This window comes from Mastigoproctus giganteus, chromosome 12 (assembly GCF_048544385.1).
Source record: "Mastigoproctus giganteus isolate SK-2022 chromosome 12, ASM4854438v1, whole genome shotgun sequence".
In the NCBI taxonomy this organism is placed as follows: domain Eukaryota; kingdom Metazoa; phylum Arthropoda; class Arachnida; order Uropygi; family Thelyphonidae; genus Mastigoproctus; species Mastigoproctus giganteus.
Genome location: NC_143586.1, coordinates 98752268 through 98771891, shown reverse-complemented (window position 1 = coordinate 98771891; position 19624 = coordinate 98752268). Strand labels below are relative to the sequence as shown.

The following is a 19624-nucleotide window of genomic DNA, read 5'->3' as shown; positions in this document are numbered from 1 at the left end:
GGGCTGCCTAGCCACAGGCTACTCTGATTGCCCATGCTAACCACAGGCTGCTCTGGAATGCCCATGCTAATTAACCAGCAACAGAACCTACAATGGGCATGCGAGCATCGAAAGCAGACCTTGAGTGATTGGAAGAAGGTTGTCTGATTTGATGAAACACCTTTCCTGTTGCACCATGTGGATGGCCGAGTAAGTGTGCGTCGTTTACCTGGGGAAGTGATGCTGCCTGGATGCACCTTGTGACAAAAACAAGCCGGTGGTGGCAATGTCATGCTTTGGGCAACATTCTGCTGGGATACCCTGGGTCCAGTCATCCATGTGCCGGGCACTCTAATGTCTACCACCTATCTAAACATCATTGCTGACTAGGTACATTCTATCATGGCAGCGGTCTTCCCCTCTCACGGTGCAGTCTTTCAGCAGGGTAATGCATCATGCCACACTGCCTGGATTGTTCGAGACTGGTCCGCGGAGCACGAGTAAGATTTCCAGGCATTGCCCTGGCCTCCAAATTCCACAGACATCAATCCCAACGAGCATCTGTGGTTTGGGTTGGAATAGCAACTCCAATCTGCGGCGTCTCAACCACGGACCTTAAAAGAGTTAAAGGATAAGCTGGTTACCATGTTAGTATTAGTATTAGTAATGGCTGCATGGTGCAAGAAAGCCTATGGCTTATGCTGCACCGGCCACAAAAAAAAAAAAAAAAAAAACAATGATAAAAAAAAATAATAATAAATAAATAAATAATAATAATTAGTAAAAGAAAAGGAAATTAAAACTATCATCCTATGCACTTCTCTGACCCGAAAGTACTATCCACATGACCTTTGAATTTCCCCAAATGTCAGCCTCTACCACCCATGTAGGCAACTTATTCCAGTAATTTATAACCTGTTGGCTAAAATAAAACTTCCTGCAGTAGAATCTAAACATTTCCCCCCAGTAACTTGAATTTATGTTCCCTAGTTCTAGCATCATTTATAACCTTGAAAATTCTGTCCTCATTCATTTTACTGATGCCTCTCCCAGCCTTAAACACATCAATCAAATCTCCTCTAAGGAGTCCAGTTTCCAAACTCTGCAACCCACATATTCGAAGTCTTTCTTCATATGGACACCCTTTTGCCGATCTCACCAGCGAGTTATTCATCTTTGCACCCTTTCAAGAAGCTCGATGTCTTTCTTTAGGTGCGGTCTCCATACGTGAACGGGGTTCGAGCCAGTCACCACCAAATACGGAGGATGCTAAAAGGTCAGGGAATGACCACTGCATATCCCGGAGCAATATGGCCTTAGTTACTAATGTTCCAAAAAACTAAATAACTAACTAACTAACCATACTTGAACACAGTATTCCAAGTGTGGTCTAACAAAAGCCTTATATAATGGGATTATCACGTCCATATCTCTACTTGTAAGAGTTCGATAGATCATCGATAGGACACCATGGGCCTTCCTTGCAACCTGTTTACAATTTCAGAGAATTTCATGTCTGACCATATCATAACACCCAAGTCTCTTTCCTCCAGTACTGGGTTTAGTTGAACTCCACCAAGTGAATAAGTTATTTTGGTATTACTGTTTCCCAGGTGTAATACCTTACACTTTGTTGGATTAAAGCACAGCTGCCATTTTTCTGACCATTCCTGAAGTCTATCTAGATCTCTCTGAAGAAGCTCAGCTTGACAGTGATCATTAACTACTCAACCAATTTTAACATCATCTGCAAATTTAGACATCACGCCCTCTATCCCTTCATCGATGTCATTTATGAAAATTAAAAACAACAGTGGTCCTAATACTGATCCTTGGGGAACCCCACTTCTTACATCAACACAATCTGAGGAACAGCCATTTATCACAACCCTCTGCCTCCTGCCCTGAAGCCATCCTGCTATCCATCTAAGGATTTTCCCAGTGATTCCAACCTGTTCCAGCTTATAAAGCCACCGGCTCATGTGGGACTGAGTCAAAAGCTTTGCTGTATTCTAAATAAACAATGTCGAAATTATTTCCTAAATCCAGCTCGTGAGAGACCCTTTCAAAATAGCGAACCAGATTTGTTAAACATGATTTTCCCATTGCAAAACCATGCTGAGTATCCTTAAGAATTTCAGTTCTATCCAAATGATCTGAATTCCACCCATGACCATTGCCTCCATGATTTCCCTACCACCGAAGTCAGACTGACAGGTCGATAATTTCCCACTTCGCTCTTAGAGCCACCTTTATGTATTGGAGATACATTGGCACTTTTACAATCCAAGGGAATCTCCCCAGAGTTTAGTGATGCTCGCATAATTAGCCTCAATGGTTCAATGCACTCACTTGCCGCCTCCCTTAAGATTATAGGATATATTCCATCAACTCCAGGAGCCTTACTTGTCTGTAGGCTCGAAAGTTTTTTCATTAAATAATCTTGCGAAATTTCATTATTATTAATTACATATTTTTCCACTTCGCTCCCACAATTTCCCATTGCCACAAAAGGTTTTTCATTTGTAAATATTGATGCAAAATAACTGTTGAGTTCATCTGCAACGGCAGCTGGTGTATTTATTACTAACCCCTTTCCCTTACGTAAAGGTCCGATCTGGTTTGTCCTGCTCTTCTTGGCATTTATACATGTGAAGAATTCTTTATTCCCCCCCTCCCCTCTTTGCTCTGTTTGCTAGTGATTTCTCATAAACTGCCTTTGCCTGTCGAACCTTTTCTGTGGCTCTATTACAGATCACCTTGTAGCTGTTATAGGCTTCAGTACTTTTTATTGCTCTGTAAATTTTCCATGCCACCTTTTTCTGCTCAAGTAATGTGGCAACTTCACTATTCACCCAACTTGGAACCCTCCTCATGGAGTATTTTTTTTTAATGGTATATACCCATTCAAGGCATCTGTGATTAATGTTTTAAAAGCATACCACAGTTCAAATGTATTCATTCTCTGTGCGATATCTACCCAGTTAATAGAGGCCATGTAGTACCTTAAGGCATCATAATTTCCTTTTCTGAAATTAAAACCCATTCCTTTGCCTTTTACTGCTGCTACCTCTCGCATCATCATCCATCGTAAAACTCCGTGATCACTTCCTGCTACTGTTTCCTCTACTGTCCACCCTGTTATGTCATCTGATTCATGGGTGATGATGAGGTCTAGGATATTCTTTTCTCTAGTACTTTCCCTGACATGTTGATACAAATAACAGTCATCTAGTTGATTTAAAAATTTTGTTCCCCATGTCGAGTTTCCTTCCCATTTACTCCAATCAATTAGAGGCAAATTGAAATTGCCCATAATAAGGCATTGACGCTTACTTGCCCATTCCATTTGCATGTAGAGGCTTTCGTCATAAGCTTCACAATCACCTGGTCTGTAGATTACTCCTACTCGCATTATAAGTGTTTCCACCTATCTCACACCATACAGATTCTATACTAGCATGTGAAACGTCTGAAACCGGGAAAGCTATCGTCGCACTCAGGCTGCTTCTGATAAGAAGCATTACCCAACCATCCCTTCTATCTACCCTATCCTTCCTAAATACATTATACAAGCCGTACTGAACTCATCATCCCCAATTTCCGGGTGGCACCACATCTCCATAAGCCCTATTATGTCCACGTTACTTGTTTTAACCAACAGTTCGAATTTTCTCATTTTATTGATGACACTTTTAACATTACTGTATAAACAATTAAGATTTACTGTTCTTGTATATTTAACAACCGTAACAGCCCTTGAAGATTTTTAGGCTCTCTTCCCTGGCATTAGCTACCCGCTTACTTGAAACGTTAATGTCTCCCAGAACATCTAGATAATATGTCCAGTTGGGGTAACAGATAAGAACTCTTGAGGTAAGCGCAAGAGTTAATTTGACCAATATTATCAGATAAACGTGTGTCAGTATTATCCACATTTCCATCCTAACTAGCAGTTTCCCTGAACCTTTAAGGTATCCTCAATAATATTGGCAAAAACGTTTGCACCACCTTTGTTTAAGTGTATCCCATCTCTACAAAACAATTCCTTCTACCTACAAGTGTGGGCCAAACTGATAGAAATTTCCCACCCTAAAGCCTTGCAGAGTCCTACAAGTCTTGAGTTAATCCACAAGGCTTCTAAATATATAATACCTCCTATAGTGTTGGGCAAAATTGCAGACACATATACATTGTGGCCTAGCTCGCGGCATTTCCTCACCATGGTCCTGTATTTTTCCAACAAATCGTCAGATCGTGTACGTTAATATCATTAGTCCCCACATGAATAATAATATTCTCTTCACCCTCCCTTAAAATCTGACAATCTGTTGGTGACATCATTAATAGTTGCTCCCGGCAGACATACCCTGGTTCTACTCCACCTATCCTTATTACAAAAAATATTCCCCATTTCCCCAACAATGGAGTCTCCTAATAAAACAATGTCCTTTTTAACCAGAGTAGTTTGCACTTGGTTTTTCTGTTTTGAGGCCCGAATCAGGTGTGCATCACTTGGTAAATGGTGTTGGTACCAGAAATCTTGTAGTGTCCATGCCTTTCCGGATATAATTCTATACGGTGGGACCAACTGATGATGTTACCAACAGCAAATTCAAAATGGGAAGCATTCAAAGAAATAATCTTGGAAGCTACTAGGCTTTTCATACCAACTAAGAATATCGTTCAAGATTTAGGCCTAAATGGATGTCAGATGAACTAATTAGACATGTGGCAGAGAAAAAAAATGCATGGGATACATATAAATAAACAGGTGACACAGAAGCCTATGATAGATATAAGCTGGTCTGTAACCAAGTCACAACGAAGGTTAGGCAGGCAAAGGCAAATTCCGAGAAATTTTTGGAAAAGGATGCAAAGAAAAACAACAAAGAGTTGTTTAATTATGTAAACTCTAGAAGGCAGGTGATGAATCAGATTGGTCCACTTCATATCAATGGTCCAATTGTTGATGATCCTGCTCAGGTTGCCAACAAACTAAATGAATATTTTGCATCTACATTCAGACATGAGGAGAAATTCAGGAAGGGGAATACCAGAGGTGTATTAAACTCTGGCAGTAAGCTAGATAATCTTGTAATAACTGAGAGGAAAGTTACTGAGGCTTATGCTGCACCAGCCATCAGAAGTCAATAGCTTAAACAGATTCATGGCAGAACTAGACAAACATTTGGAGTGAGCGGATGAGTGAAACGAGAAGGGGGGTGTATGTGTGCATGTGTGTGAGTGTGTGTGTGTTTTTTTTTTTGGCTGATGCTATATAAGCTTGCTTTCTTGCATCATTTGCCTTTGCTAATGCTATACTAACTTAATGCAGCGATATGTATTCAGCTATATAGTTTTACGTTATATCTGAAATTCGATATATATACACAATATTGTAATGATCACAATGTTAGAATGGCTATATCCTTAGTTAAATACAAAAGATATAACTGATTAAAAACTGATTAAAACCTTCAAAAATACTTATTTTATTACAATTTAGACCATACTAATCGACAGTGCTACTGGTTACGTGCTGCTATATTCCTGCCAAAACACCGATACAATAGCAGTATTAGTAGAGAGTTGTAACTTACAAAATCACTAGCTAAATTTAAAAACAGTTAGCAAATGCTACTTAGCCTATTTAATCTATTTGTAAAATACAAATTAGTACGTTAATTAATCTTGGAATCTCCTCTCTTCAATCTTCTCTGGCTTAAAATCTCTCTACCTCATTGTGTCAAATTCATCTGTTGTCTCTACCTTTCTCCCAACTTCACGAATCACTTGGAGCTATTTGACTTCCTCACCGACCCAGCTGGTCGAGATGCTGAGGCTTTTGCAATTACTAATGACCTTGCGCATATTGTTCATTTACCTACAAGAATACCAGACAATCCTAACCATAGAGCCAACACGCTTGATCTTTTTTTCACAAACAACCCTTCTAAGTAGACGGTCAGAGTGAGTGGTCCTTTACGCACCTCAGATCACAACTTGGTGATTTTCTCTTCTCCAATGGAGCCTTTATCTAATGGCTATTCCAAACCTTGTGTTGTTTGGCATTCCATGAATTCAAAATGGGATGACCTGCAGATTTCTTTTCCTTGGTTGAATTACTGTTTCAAAACTTCTGATGTCAACGTTTGCTCAGATTGTGTCAGTGAAATTATTCTTGTAGGAACGGAGTCCTTTATTCCACAATCCACTTTAAAATCTCGTCCTTTATCTAAACCTTGGTTTTCCAATAAATGTGCTAAGGCTGTTCAAGAGAAGAAATGTGCTAAGGCTGTTCAAGAATGTTGCCTATCGTAATTGGCTTGTTTCCAATTCTTCAGTTTCATTTTCTGGCTACACCAAAGCTTGCAACAACTGTAAAGCAATTATTAATCATTCCAAACTAGATTTTGAAGAGGCTAAGAGTAGAAAACTTGCTTCTTGCCCTAATGGTAGCCAAGCATTCTGGTCTTTTGGCAAAGCTATTGGCCATCTCTGCTCCCACCTTTTTCAAAACCAGATGGTTCTGTTGTCACTTTAGCCAAGGATAAAATTGACCTGCTAGCATCCCATTTTTCTTCCAACTCATGTATTAACAATCTTGGTAAAACACCTTCTATCATTTCCAACACACTCCATTCAATGACCCCTGTGGTCTTCCATCAAAATGTTGTCAGAAGGATTTTGACAAATCTTGATGCAAAGAAAGCTCCAGGTCCTGATGGTATGTCTCCACTTGTTCTAAAAACCTGTGCTCCTGAACTTACTCCTGTTCCTTGCCGCCTTTTTTCACTTACTTATTCCAAAGGTGTTTTTCCTACTGCTTGGAAATTTGCTCATATCCAGCCAGTTCCTAAAAAGGGTGACAAATCCCTCCCATTCAATTATTGTCCCATTGCAATTTCTACTCTTTCTAAAGTAATGGAGAAATCAATTAAAAGCCAACTCTTAAACTACCGAGAAACCTTCCGTCTGATCAACGATCGCCAATATGTATTCCATCAGTGTCGATCCACTGGTGATATTCTCACTTATGTTACCCATTTATGGACAAATTCAATGGAAAAGTTCAGTGAAACACAAGCAGTTGCTCTTGACATCTCAAAGGCTTTTGATTGTGTTTAGCATAAAGGTCTTCTAAACAAGCTTCCATATTATGGTTTGCCAAATGTTTTTTGTAATTGGTTATCCAGTTTTCTCTCTGATCGCCCACTGAGGATGATGGTTGATGGCTCTCTGTCTTCTAACTTTTCCATTAATGCTGGTGTTCCCCAAGGTTCAGTTCTTTCCCCCACTCTTTTCCTCTTGTATATTAATGATCTCCTTCCATTGACTGGAAATGCTATCCATAGTTTTGTCGATGACAGTGCATTGCATTCCACTTTCCATTTTGAGAAACCTTGCCCTGCTCAATCAGCTTCAACTTCTTGAATATCTGCTAGCCATTCCTTATATGCCGATCTCCAGATAATTCTCCAGTGGGGCAAAGACAACTTAGTTGATTTCAATCCTTCTAAAACTCAGTCTTGTCTTATATCTCGGAAAAAGGATTCTTTTGCTCCTATGCTTACCTTTGGTGACACTCCTATTTCTAGGCAAAATGATACATATCTTTTGTGGATTACCCTGACTTGTAATTTCTCTTTGCACAAGCACAATACAAATATTGCTTCCCCTTCATCTAAAAAACTTGGTTTTCTCTTACCCTCTCAGTGTTACTTTTATTCCAAACAGCTGTTCATTCTGTACAAATTGCAAAACGGCCCTACCATGGAATATTGTTCCCACATCTGGGGCAGTGCCCCCCAAAACCTCTCTGAAGGGGGCAGTTATGTTAATTAATGACTCCTCTCTAACAAGAGTCTCTCCACTCACTGTCTCATACACATACTGTTTCTGCTGCATGCCGTTTCTACAGATACTACCATGGGCACTGTTCTTCTGAATTGGCTTCTATAATTCCCGCTCTCTCTTTCAAAACAGTCAAACATGTGCCGCTAGCAGTCAACATCCATTTACTGTCCAACTTCAAACTCCCAGAACCAATTTTTCATCTTCCTCGTTTATTCATTCAACTGCCATTTTCAGGAACAACCTTGCTTCATACATTTTTCCTGAAAATTTCAGTCTACAGAAGTTCAAGTCTAATGTCAACAAATATCTTCTTTCGACTTCTCAACCTCCAACCCAAGGACGGTACCAAGTACTATAGATTCTAATACCTCTTTTGTTTGGGGTTTTCATTAAAAATCGAAAATATGGTAAAATTTCTATGAAAATGTATTGGTTTGCAGGTGCTCCAGAAGTCTATGCCTTCCCACCTATAGTCTCGTTCCCGGCTCATTCATTATGCATGAACCGTAAGCAAGGAGATATAGGCCTCTCTGTTGCTAAATCCAAATTCAGTAAATGTGGTGTAATTTCTGGGTACACAAAAATGCAGATTGCAACAATACAAATAATTGTATCGTTGCAATCATACTTCCTGTAATAGTAACTGCAGGGAGTATGATTGTGATGTTATACTAATCAACAAATGGCTACAATCAAATGGATAAGTAGGATACTGTCTTGGATTTCACTAACCTCTTCCAAACATTGATTCCATAGAGTAAGTAGCAGGCAGGAGCATAAACCGTAACATCATTCATAATTTCATTCTAGCTGTTTGATTTTAAAATGGTTCTGATTTTCATCAAAGATGTTTTCACAAAAAAAAAATTTTTCATGGGTACAGGGTACACACATTTTCTTGCATCATTTGCCTCTACTTATACTAACTTTAAACTTGTTCAAACTTTCAAAGGTTGGATTAGCACATTAACTACCATAATACTGGAGCCAGGAAAACTGATACATAGGGCCACCACTTTTATTTTCTTTTTGTTGCTGCTGCTGTTTTTGTTTAGTTAAATTGCTATATATTTGTACTTACCCATAATATAATGAAAATGGAAGCACCACATTTTTTTAAAAAATCCCTTCTGGTTATTAAACGTGAATATACATGTCTTTGTGCAGTTTATTTCTTCAGTCCATATGAGTTTGTGAAGTTCTATTGATATAATGTAAATAGTAATTATGTCAATAAATGTAGTTATGTAAATAGTAAATAAGAAGAATTAGTAATTCAGTATGTGATAATATTTGAGCCTACCAGTTCACCTACTGGAAACATTCACACAAATTCATATGATACAATGTACAAGAAGACCCAAAAGCAGTCTCAGGGTGCAAATTGACAAACAGCACATGAAATATTTTGGGTGTTGGGCTTCTGCATAAACCAAAAAAGCAATAATATTAGACAAAAGGTTTATGAAGGACATTTACTTGAGTATCATGATATTCTCCAATGTAAAAATTTATATAAATACAATCATACTTTGAGTAGTTTATTTAGTTGAGCATAAATATTTTTATAATTTTTACTTTGATACAAGAGATTGTTCCTCATACTTTCAAAATATTAAAGCTTCATCATATTTCTGTTTTTGTGTATTTACTGTATTATTGTATATTTCAAATCTGTCACAGGTGTCTTATGGCAGTTAGTGCTAAGTTTCTTTCTTATGTGTTTCCTGAAAATTATGGCCAATAGAAATTCAGACCCAATGTTAAAGTTGCTCCTGTCTACCTCCTTCTGTGGTAGTAGAGTGTAAGTTATAAACAGCCTTTCATCTGTTGTTATTGTAAAAAAAAACATCTAAAATTGAGGAAAATAATAAGGAATGTATTACACAATAACATGACCACAAAGAAGAGTTGTCAGTAATAAACAATTCACCAAAAGGCCAATAATTGCAACATAATATTGTACCTGTTTTGATGGAGAAAGTAACAGTTCTTTTCTTTGTCTTAGTTTCCTTTTTTGCACAATATTTTCTTCTTTTTCATGCATGTCTGAAGGTGGTTGTTCTTCTGAAGGGAATCTGTGGTCAGGTGAGTGTTCATTTCTTTCTGGAGTGCCTCAAGGACACAGAAAATACATCAATAATCAGCTTCATTTCTGTACTTGATCAATTCAAATTTTATAGTTAAGATATTGCATGGAAATGAAACACTGTTTAGAGAGTATCTGTTAAAATTTAACCTAAAGTAATAATAAAAACACAAGTTTCATTCAGTAAAATTATTTAATAAATAAATTTGCTAAGGAGATGCTAAGGAGTTTTTAATTCTTTATTAAGATGTTAATGTGTCTACAAACTCAAACTAAATGCAAAATTAGATACAAGTTATTTATTTCTCTACATAAAAAAAAAAGGTGGGGGAGGGGACATTTCATTGACTTATGTGTTTGTATTAACAAAAACAGAAATTTCTAAATGAGCATAACATGTAATTAATATTTATAATCATTTAAAAATAAGGTGATTTTTTGCAACTTCATCTTTGAAATACAGGGATGGTTCAAATTTAACCCAGAATTTTGACACATTTATCCAATCCATATATGCTAATATCTCTGTGGCACAAAATTCTTTAGGATGGGTTTGCAACTATTAGAGAACAAGTTACCATATCCACCAAATTAAATAAAATTCAAAAATTAAAGATTTTTTTTTTCTTCTCACCATCAAATAAGAGGCCAGAGGAATTTCAATAATGTTCAACGAATCCACAATTTAGCATGAGACAGAGAGTGGTTATTAATGGCTGCTCTTCATGGATTGTTATTAATGGTATTTCTCAGGGTTTTTAGTATTAGTTTTAGAAGTGGCAAATGATGCAAGAGCACAAACTCATAAAGCATCAGCCAAAAAAAATAAATAAATAACCCCCTATAGACCTCACCCATTTATATCCTCCAAGATATTTTCTAGTTTTTTCTTGAATGCATTGAAACCACCCACTTCTACAACAACAGATGGAAATTGGTTCCAACAACCACCAGCTGGCTGAAAAAATTCTGCAAACATCCTTCAATTTGAATTTGTAGATCCCCTCCCATATGTGCTAAGACTCATCAAGAGGAAGAATGCCATCAACATTTAGCTTTCCCAATCGACTCAAGGCTTTAAACACCGCAATCAGATATCTCCACAGATGCCTAGTTCCCAGATGTTACAATTTGCAGAACAAAAGTCATACTTGGTAAGAGCAACCTTTTGTTACCTTCACCAATCTGGTTGTCTTTATCTGCACCTGTTCCAGAAGTTCTACATCTTTCCTGCAGTGAGGCCTCCAGACTTGTATACAGTACTCAAGATGCAGCCTAACCATGGCCTTGTACAAAGAGATAATCATCTCCTTATATCTACTAGCAAAGTTTCTCCATATCATTCACAAAACCCTATCACCTGTTCTGGCACCCTGTCTGTACTTTCCAGCGAACTTATCTGACTGCACAATTACCCCAGATTTTTTTCATTTTCCACTATTCTGAGTGCAGTACCACCAATTTTATGTTAATCTAAGATTACTGCTATCCACATGTAGTACCTCACATTTGTCAATGTTAAACTTCAACTACCATTTCTAAGCCTACTGACATAATTTTCCTAGATCTTGTTACAGTAGCTCACTCTGATCACTAACCACATGACCTTGCCAATTTTTGTATCCTCTAAAATGTAGACGTTAAGCCTGATAAACCTTCCTCAATATCATTAATAAGCATTGAAAACAAAAATAGATCCAGCACAGAACCCTGGGGTACTGCATTAATAACATTAGTCCACAAAGAAAGGTGCCCACTGATAACCACTCTCTATCTTCTCCTATTCAACCATCTCTTTATCCATAGTAGTAACTTGCTCTAATGCCACTTTGCTCCAGTTTGTTCAGCAGTCTTTTAGGTCCAACAGTATAAGAAGCCTTCCTGAAATCCAAGTATATGATATCAAAATTATTTTTTGCTCCAGTTCCTTGGTCACTACCATGCAGTATCCAATTTGACCTGTCAGACATGGCTACCCCTTAACAAATCCCTCCTCTGACTGCAATACAATTACATTCCTGTCTAGATGGTCCTGCATTACCTCTTCAACCAGTGACTCCATTATTTTTCAGGGTACTTATGTTAAGATAACAGGAGTGTAATTACTCATGTCACTTTTTGATCCCCACTTTGTGAATTTTGAATACATTTGCACATCTCCCATTCATAAGGCCTTCCCCTAAATCCAAGGATGCTCCCATAATTATGGCCAAGTATTTGCTTGCCTCCTTTGCTATCTCTTAATTCCATCCAACCAGTTGCATTTTTTTATGTTTAGCTTCAAAAATTTCTCTTCAACTTTCCTTTCAGTTATTGCAAAAGCAATCAGCTCCTCAGAGTTTGACAGACTTTTGGCATCTCCCCCCCCTAAAGAATTCTTTACGTATGAATATAGATGCAAAAATATTTTTTTCAGTTTGTCAGCAGGGTCATCAACAGTTAACTCACTGATATCAGTGGCCCAATGTGATCCCATCCCTTCCTTCAACTGTTAATATAAGCATAGAAGTTTTGTTGCTGTATTTTGCAAGAGCTTGCCTAACTTCCTTTATGAGTTGATAACAAACATTTACATACACTATAAGCTTCCATATCAACTGATAATTACACTGTATATGCATCCCACACATTCTATTTTCTCTGTTACAAGTCTGATCAGTTCATCTGACATCCATTTAGGTTTCAGCTTAGAACAGTATTTCTTAATTGGTATGAAAAGTCTAGTAGCTTCTATGATTATTTCCCTGAATGCTTTCCATTTAGAATTTGCTGTTGGTAACATCATCAGTTGGTCCAAGTGAATAAAATTTAAAAACTATCTGAGACTCTGTAGCTCTTGTCACCCTTACAAAAGAAAAAGCCTTTCCCTTTACCCTTGACTGTAATTATGTCTTTTAATTAAATTCCACATTAGTATACTATGATCATGCCATTCAATGGGTCTTTTACCGGCAGATCCTTAATGCATGAAGAATCGATAACCTGATAAAGTGTACTGCTTATTCTTGTTACTCTCTAACATGCTGCTGTAGAAAACAGCCTTTCAATAAAGTTGTTGACTCACACACTTGCTAGTGTATGAGTCACCAACCCATAAATTTCAGCCAACGACTGGAAAGCTAAGATCCCCCATTATGAGGCATTCTGTTTACTGGCCCACTCTATTCCTCTGTATAGTTGTTTGCTATACTCATTACAGTCATTAGGCCTATAACACACTCCTCCTCTCATTATTGTTTTCCCATTGCTTATGTCACACTAAACTTACCCAATATTGTACTGGTAACCCATGTCAACTGGATGCACTGCCTTAGATTTAATATGCTTCTTAACTTAGAGCATAACCCCCATCCCTCCTGTCATGTCTGCATTTGATGAACTTCAGCCTAGAACAGTATTTCTTAATTGGTATGAAAAGTCTAGTAGCTTCTATGATTATCAGTACATTTAATCAGTACTTAAAATTCATCAAATTTATTTACAATGCTCCTAGCATTAGTGTACATGCAAGTATACATGCACATGCTCTTATTCTTAGTTAGCACAGCCCACATATTTGCTTAATCCTTGATGACCCACAGCAGAGCTTGAAATCCCTTATACCTTTCTTTTGAGGCTGCTACATGTTCCAATAGAAGCAGTGCAAGAATGAGTTTCACTTCTGCCTGCAGCTTTAGTTGATCTATTAGTCTGTGTGTTCCCACCCCTAAGCTAGCAGTTTTCTGACCCACCGTTCACTGCTTTGATAGCATTAGCAAATATTCTTGCACTCCCTTTATTTAAGTGTATTCCATCCCTGTAAAAACAGTCTCTCCTGTTAACAAGGCCCTTTACTGTTATCTCCCTACTGACATTAGTGCTAGATCCCTTACTGTTATCATTTTTTGTTAATGATACTGATAAAGACATATCAAGTTTAACTTTGAACTTTGCAGATGATACAAAGATTAGCAGCATGTTTAATGACAGGAATCAGAGTATGATGCTACAAGAACTACAAAAACTAGTCTAAAAATAAAACTACAAGAACTAGGCTCGACGTAGCCAAATGGTCAGGAGAGTGATTGCAATAGTACACACACTCTTTGAGTGGACCAGGAGGTGCCTCCGTAGCCAGGTGAGCAGGAGCAGCAGTGCGTTGCACACGCTTCTTGATTAGACCGGGGTTTGAGCCTGTGACCACCAAATATGGAGGATGCGGAAAGGTCAGGGAATGACCACCGCATATCCCCGGAGCAATATGGCCTTAGTTGCTAATGCTCCTAAAAACCAAACAACAACAACAACTGGGATTCAAGCCCATGACTACTAAATATGATTAACATTTATATTGATTGATTTATTGTAAACGCCACTGACCTGGTTTTTGTCCCGAAGTATAAACAAGAGCATTTTTTACCAGGCCTGATGTAGCCAAGTGGTCAAGAGTGCAAGTGCAGTAGCACATGGGGTTCAAGCCCGTGACTGCTAAATACAATTAACATTTGTATTGATTGATTGATTTATTGTAAATCCACCAATCTGCTGGTCATGCCATAGTATAAACAATAAACAGGAAGTTTCACTCCAAAATAAATAGGAACAGTAAAGCCTTTGGCCGTGACAGGACAGTTGTAACTTCACCAACATCTATATACATTGTATTGATTTAGTTGCAATAAAGATTCTCTCTCTCTCTAAAAAGTAGGCTCATGGCAATTCAGGTTTAACATTGGTAAATGGATAGTACTACACTTGTGTAGCAGTAATCCAAGAATAACCTCCAAATTAGGTGGTACCACATACAATGCAGAGGAGAAAAAAAAAAGACCTGGGGGTGGATAATTATACAGTTTGACTGGCTCATTCAGTAGTGCAGACAGCGTGCTAGGACAGCTCAAGTGGTTCTGTCAGTGATACACAGGAAATTTGCCAGGAGGGACAAACAAAATGATTATACTTTTTGTACAACGAAATTGTTAGGCCATATCTTGAATACTGCATACAGGTCCGTCAACCACGTTTTAGGAAAGATGTGAATATGAAAAAAAGCCGTGAATTAGGGTTGAATTTGAAAGTGTCTGCAAATTCTGCCCAGACACGATAGCAGGAAGTATATGATGAGAGCCTTGTCGATCAATTCGGCACTGAAAAGATTGTGCAAGGCTCAAGTGGTAGAATTTTTTCAGCCTGGTCTGTACTTGTTAACAGGAGAGACTGCTTCTACAGGGATGAGATACACTTAAATAGAAAGGGTGTAAGAATATTTGCTGATGCTATCGAGGCAGTGTTAGGTGGGTCGGAAAACTGCTAGCTTGGGGGGGGGGCATACAAGGACTAAAAGATTAACAGTAACCGCTGGCAGAGGTGAAAGTGATTCTTGCACTGCTTCTATTGAAATGAGCAGTAGCCTGGAAAACAAGATACAGGGTATTTCAGAGACTGCTGGGAGTCATTGCGGCACAAGTAAACACATGGTTTGTGTTAGGGTAGCTAAGAATAGGAACAGGTGTATGTATACTTGCATGTACAACATATGCTAGGAGTTTGGTAAATAAATTTGATGAATGTGAGGTACTGCTCAAAACATCAAAGGCAGATATTGTTGGGATATCAGAGACTTGGTGTCACACAGATATAAGCAATGCAGAACTGGAATTTGGGGAGTACAATGTGTGCAGGAAGGATAGACAGGATAGGAAGGGAGGAGAAGTTATGCTATTAGTTAAGAAAGACGTAAAATCCAAGGAAGTGAAGCTGGTCAACATCGCTGGACAGTGCAGCGTCGAGTTAGTTTGGTGTGACATAAGCATTGGGAGATCAAAATTGAGATCTCCCAAAATTGAGTTGGCGGTTAATTGATTTCTCCATTACTTTAGAAAGAGTAGAAGTAATTGCAATAGGGTGATAATTGGATGGGAAGGATTTGTCACCCTTTTTAGGAACTGGCTGGATATGAGCAAATTTCCAAGCAGTAGGAAAAACACCTTTGGAATAAGAAAGTGAAAAAAGGCGGCAAAGAACAGGAGTAGGTTCAGGAGCACAGGTTTTTAGAACAAGTGGAGAAATATCATCGGGACTGGAGCTTTCTTTGCATCAAAATCCTTCTGACATCCTTTTGACGGAAGACCACAGCAGGCACTGAATGGAGCATGTTGGGAATGGTGGGACGTGTTTTTTTTTTTTTTTTTTTGGTAGTTGTTGGCGCATCGGCTTCTGTAGCCATAATACACCTCCCAAGGTTTTTGTGGTACTTTGATCCAAGCCCGAGGTGGGATTCGAACCCGCGACCTTTGGGTTGCCAGGCAGGCATTTTACCCACCCAGCTAGCCCGGTCGGTGGGCCAAGATCATTAATACATGAGTTGGAAGAAAAATGGGATGCTAGCAGGTCAGCTTTATCCTTGGCTGAAGTGACAACAGAACCATCTGGTTTTGACAGAGGTGGGAGCAGAGATGGGCAAAAGTTGCGGCCAATAGTTTTGGCAAGAGACCAGAATGCTTGGCTACCATTAGGGCAAGAAGTGCAAGTTTTCTACTCTTAGCCTGTTCAAACTCTAGTTTGGACTGATTAATAACTGCTTTAAAATTATTGAGAGCTTAGGTGTAGGCAGAAAATGAAACTGAAGAATTGGAAACAAGCCAATTACGATAAGAAACATTCTTCTCTTGAACAGCCTTAGCACATTTATTGGAAAACCAAGGTTTAGATAAAGGACGAGATTTTAAATTGGAATAAAGGATTCCATTCCTACAAGAATAATTTCACTGATACGATCTGAACAAACGTTGACATCAGAAGTTTTGAAACAGTAATCCGACCAAGGAAAAGAAATCTATCAGGTCATCCCATTTTGCATTCTTGTAATGCCAAAAATTTGGGAATAGCCATGAGATAATGGCTCCATTGGAGAAGAGGCAAATACGAAGTTGTGATCAGAGGTGTCTAAAGGACCACTCACTTCAACCGTGTAATTAGAAGGGTTATTTGTGAGAAAAAGATCAAGCATGTTGGCTGTATGGTTAGGACTGTCCGGTATCCTTGTTGTTGTTATTTGGTTTTTAGGAGCATTAGCAACTAAGGCCATATTGCTCAGGGGATATGCAGTGGTGATTCCTCTGACCTTTCTGTATTCTCCGTATTTGGTGGTCACGGGCTAGAACCCCGGTCTAATCAAGAAGCGTGTGGTATACTTGTAGGTATATGACAACTGTGCAAGGTTAGTAATTGCAAAAGCCTCAACATCTCGACCAGCTGGGTCGGTGTGACTAGGAAACGGAAGCCAGTTGGAGTTGTGAACTTTAAAATCGCCAAGAAAAATTATCTCACTGTTAGGAAAGTTGGACTGGAGAAAGTAAAGTTCCAAAGGAGGAAGTCAAAGAGTTCCAAGTGATTAGTGCTGTTGGGAGAATGATAGAAGCAACAGTTGAATTTGACAAAATGTGATATAGAAATTTTAAGCCAGAGAAGATCAAAAAGAGGAGATTTCAAATTACCAAGTCTCTGACAGGGAATACTGGAACGGACATATGCACAAGTACCACTTTTGAGGCGAAAGGGATCGTACAGTGAATAATTTGGGCAACTGATATGAGCAGTAGTCGAATCAACCGATAACTGAGATTCTGTCAGAAAAAGCACATGGGGTTTGGCAGACTGCAACCGGAAATGGACATCATTGAGATTAGAAATGAGACCACGTATATTTGTGAAATGAACTAGGAAGTGTTTAGGAGGTTTAGATCGTTTCGCAGATAAGCTTACTCTAAGTTTGACAATTCATGATGTATTCAAAAGTAAGAAAAAGTGGGGGTACATGCCATATGAAGTAACGAAATTTTTGGATATGGAATACACATGGTAAGACTATACCTAGATCCTTGACATAACGTGGCCTCGACAATGCTCCCCGCATACACACTAGTCAGACTACCTGCAATCACTATCTGGCAGAGCATAGGTGGAAAGATTATACACTAGCTGATCCGGAAGCCTCCTAAAGAGTTAACAATAGGTTCGGTTCGGTCCGGTGTACTAACTAGCAGCCGGCTTGCGAACACCGATTTAGAACTGTATCCTCGAAATGTAAGGAAGATTGGATCTCACCATGATGTTCATCATAACCTCAAAAGTCATCAGTCATACTGCATGATGGAAGAGGTGGTGAGGGGTTGACCGGAACTTAGCTCTGGAAACTAAACATGGGTTCCACCACTTCAAGCCTCCAATAAGCCAAGTGGTGGTATTGCACCGTTTGAGGAAAGTCATCTACCACCTAGCATTGCATGGTAACACAGAGGGGGGCATTCCTCCATGTGGTGTGGTTGCCACACCTTGACCCCTGCTTACGTTGGTTCACACCTGTGTCACCCACAGTGTGCTTGTGCATGGAGGTTATACTCAGGATGACTATCAGTCCACCCATTGTGAATGTGCAAGCAGAGGATTTGGCTGTCAGAGACCTTCCGGATTTCCATGAAATTGGGCCCTTAACTTTAATGTCACCCCAATATCGGTTCCATCAGCATTTTAGACTCCCGGGTAGCAAGTACAGCTTGTCTGGCATATCTGAGAGAATGTCTGTGACAACCTCAAGGACCAAAGATGTAACCTCACAAGATGTAAACTCTAGAAGGAAAGGGATGAATCAGATTGGACCACTTAACATAGATGGGTTGACTATTGATGATCATGGTCAGGTAGCTGATAAACTGAATGAGTATTTTGCCTCTACATTCACACATGAGAAGTTATTCAATGAGGGGAATGCCAGAAGTTTATCAAACTCTAACAGGGATCTAAGTGATTTTGTAATAACTCAGAGCAAAGTGGAGGAGAAATTGTTGAAGTTAAACATAAGGAAGGCACCTGTGGTGGACGGGATCTATCCAGTTATATTAAAGGAAGCAGCAAAGAAGTAAGCAAACCCTTAGCCATAATTATGAGAGCTTCCTTGGACTCAGGGGAGGTCCCATGGACTGGAGGTGTGCAAATATATCATCAATTCACAAAGGGGGTTCAAAAGGTGACACAATTAACTATAGACCTGTTAGTTTAACTAGTGTTCCTGGGAAAATAATGGAGTCACTGATTAAAGAAGCATTGCAGGATCATCTAGACAAGACTGCAGTAATAGTTAAGACACAGCATGGGTTTTTGTTAGAGGGAGGTATTGTCTGACCAGTTTGATTGGATACTATGATGTGGTCACAAAGGAACTGAATGTAAAAATAATTTTGATATCATATACTTGGATTTCAGGAAAGCTTTTCATACTTTTGCGCATGGAAGACTGCTGTACAAATTGGAGAAGTATGCATTAATGTAAGTTGCTACAATGGATAAAGGGATAGTTGAGCCGGAGGCGCCAGAGAGTTGTGATAAATGGACACTGTTCTATGTGGACTAATGTCATTAGTGGAGTTCTCCAGGGTTCGGTATTCGGCCCATTATTGTTTTGTGTATTTATCAATGATATCGATTAAGGTATATCAGGATTAATGTTCAAGTTTGCAGATGATACAAATGTTGGCAGCGTTGTTAATGACAGAAAAGACAATATGCTAGTCCAATTGGATCTAGATAAGTTGAGCAAATGGGCTTAAAAGTGGCAACTGAAGTTTAACCTTGACAAATGCAAAGTACTGCATATGGTTAATAATAACCCAAGAGAAAAATACCAATTATGTGGTACTACACTCAGGGAAGTGGAAAGTC

General features: G+C 38.8%; 1 protein-coding gene across 1 annotated transcript in view; it reads right to left on the bottom strand.

Annotated features, from left to right (window-relative positions):
- Window positions 1-19624, bottom strand: part of LOC150077294 (condensin-2 complex subunit H2-like) — a 482911-nt gene that overhangs the window by 270860 nt on the left and 192427 nt on the right. The window contains exon 8 of the mRNA XM_090385846.1: window positions 9806-9954. Within this exon, the coding sequence (XP_090241972.1) occupies window positions 9806-9954 (149 nt within the window). The remainder of the gene's footprint in view (window positions 1-9805; window positions 9955-19624) is intronic.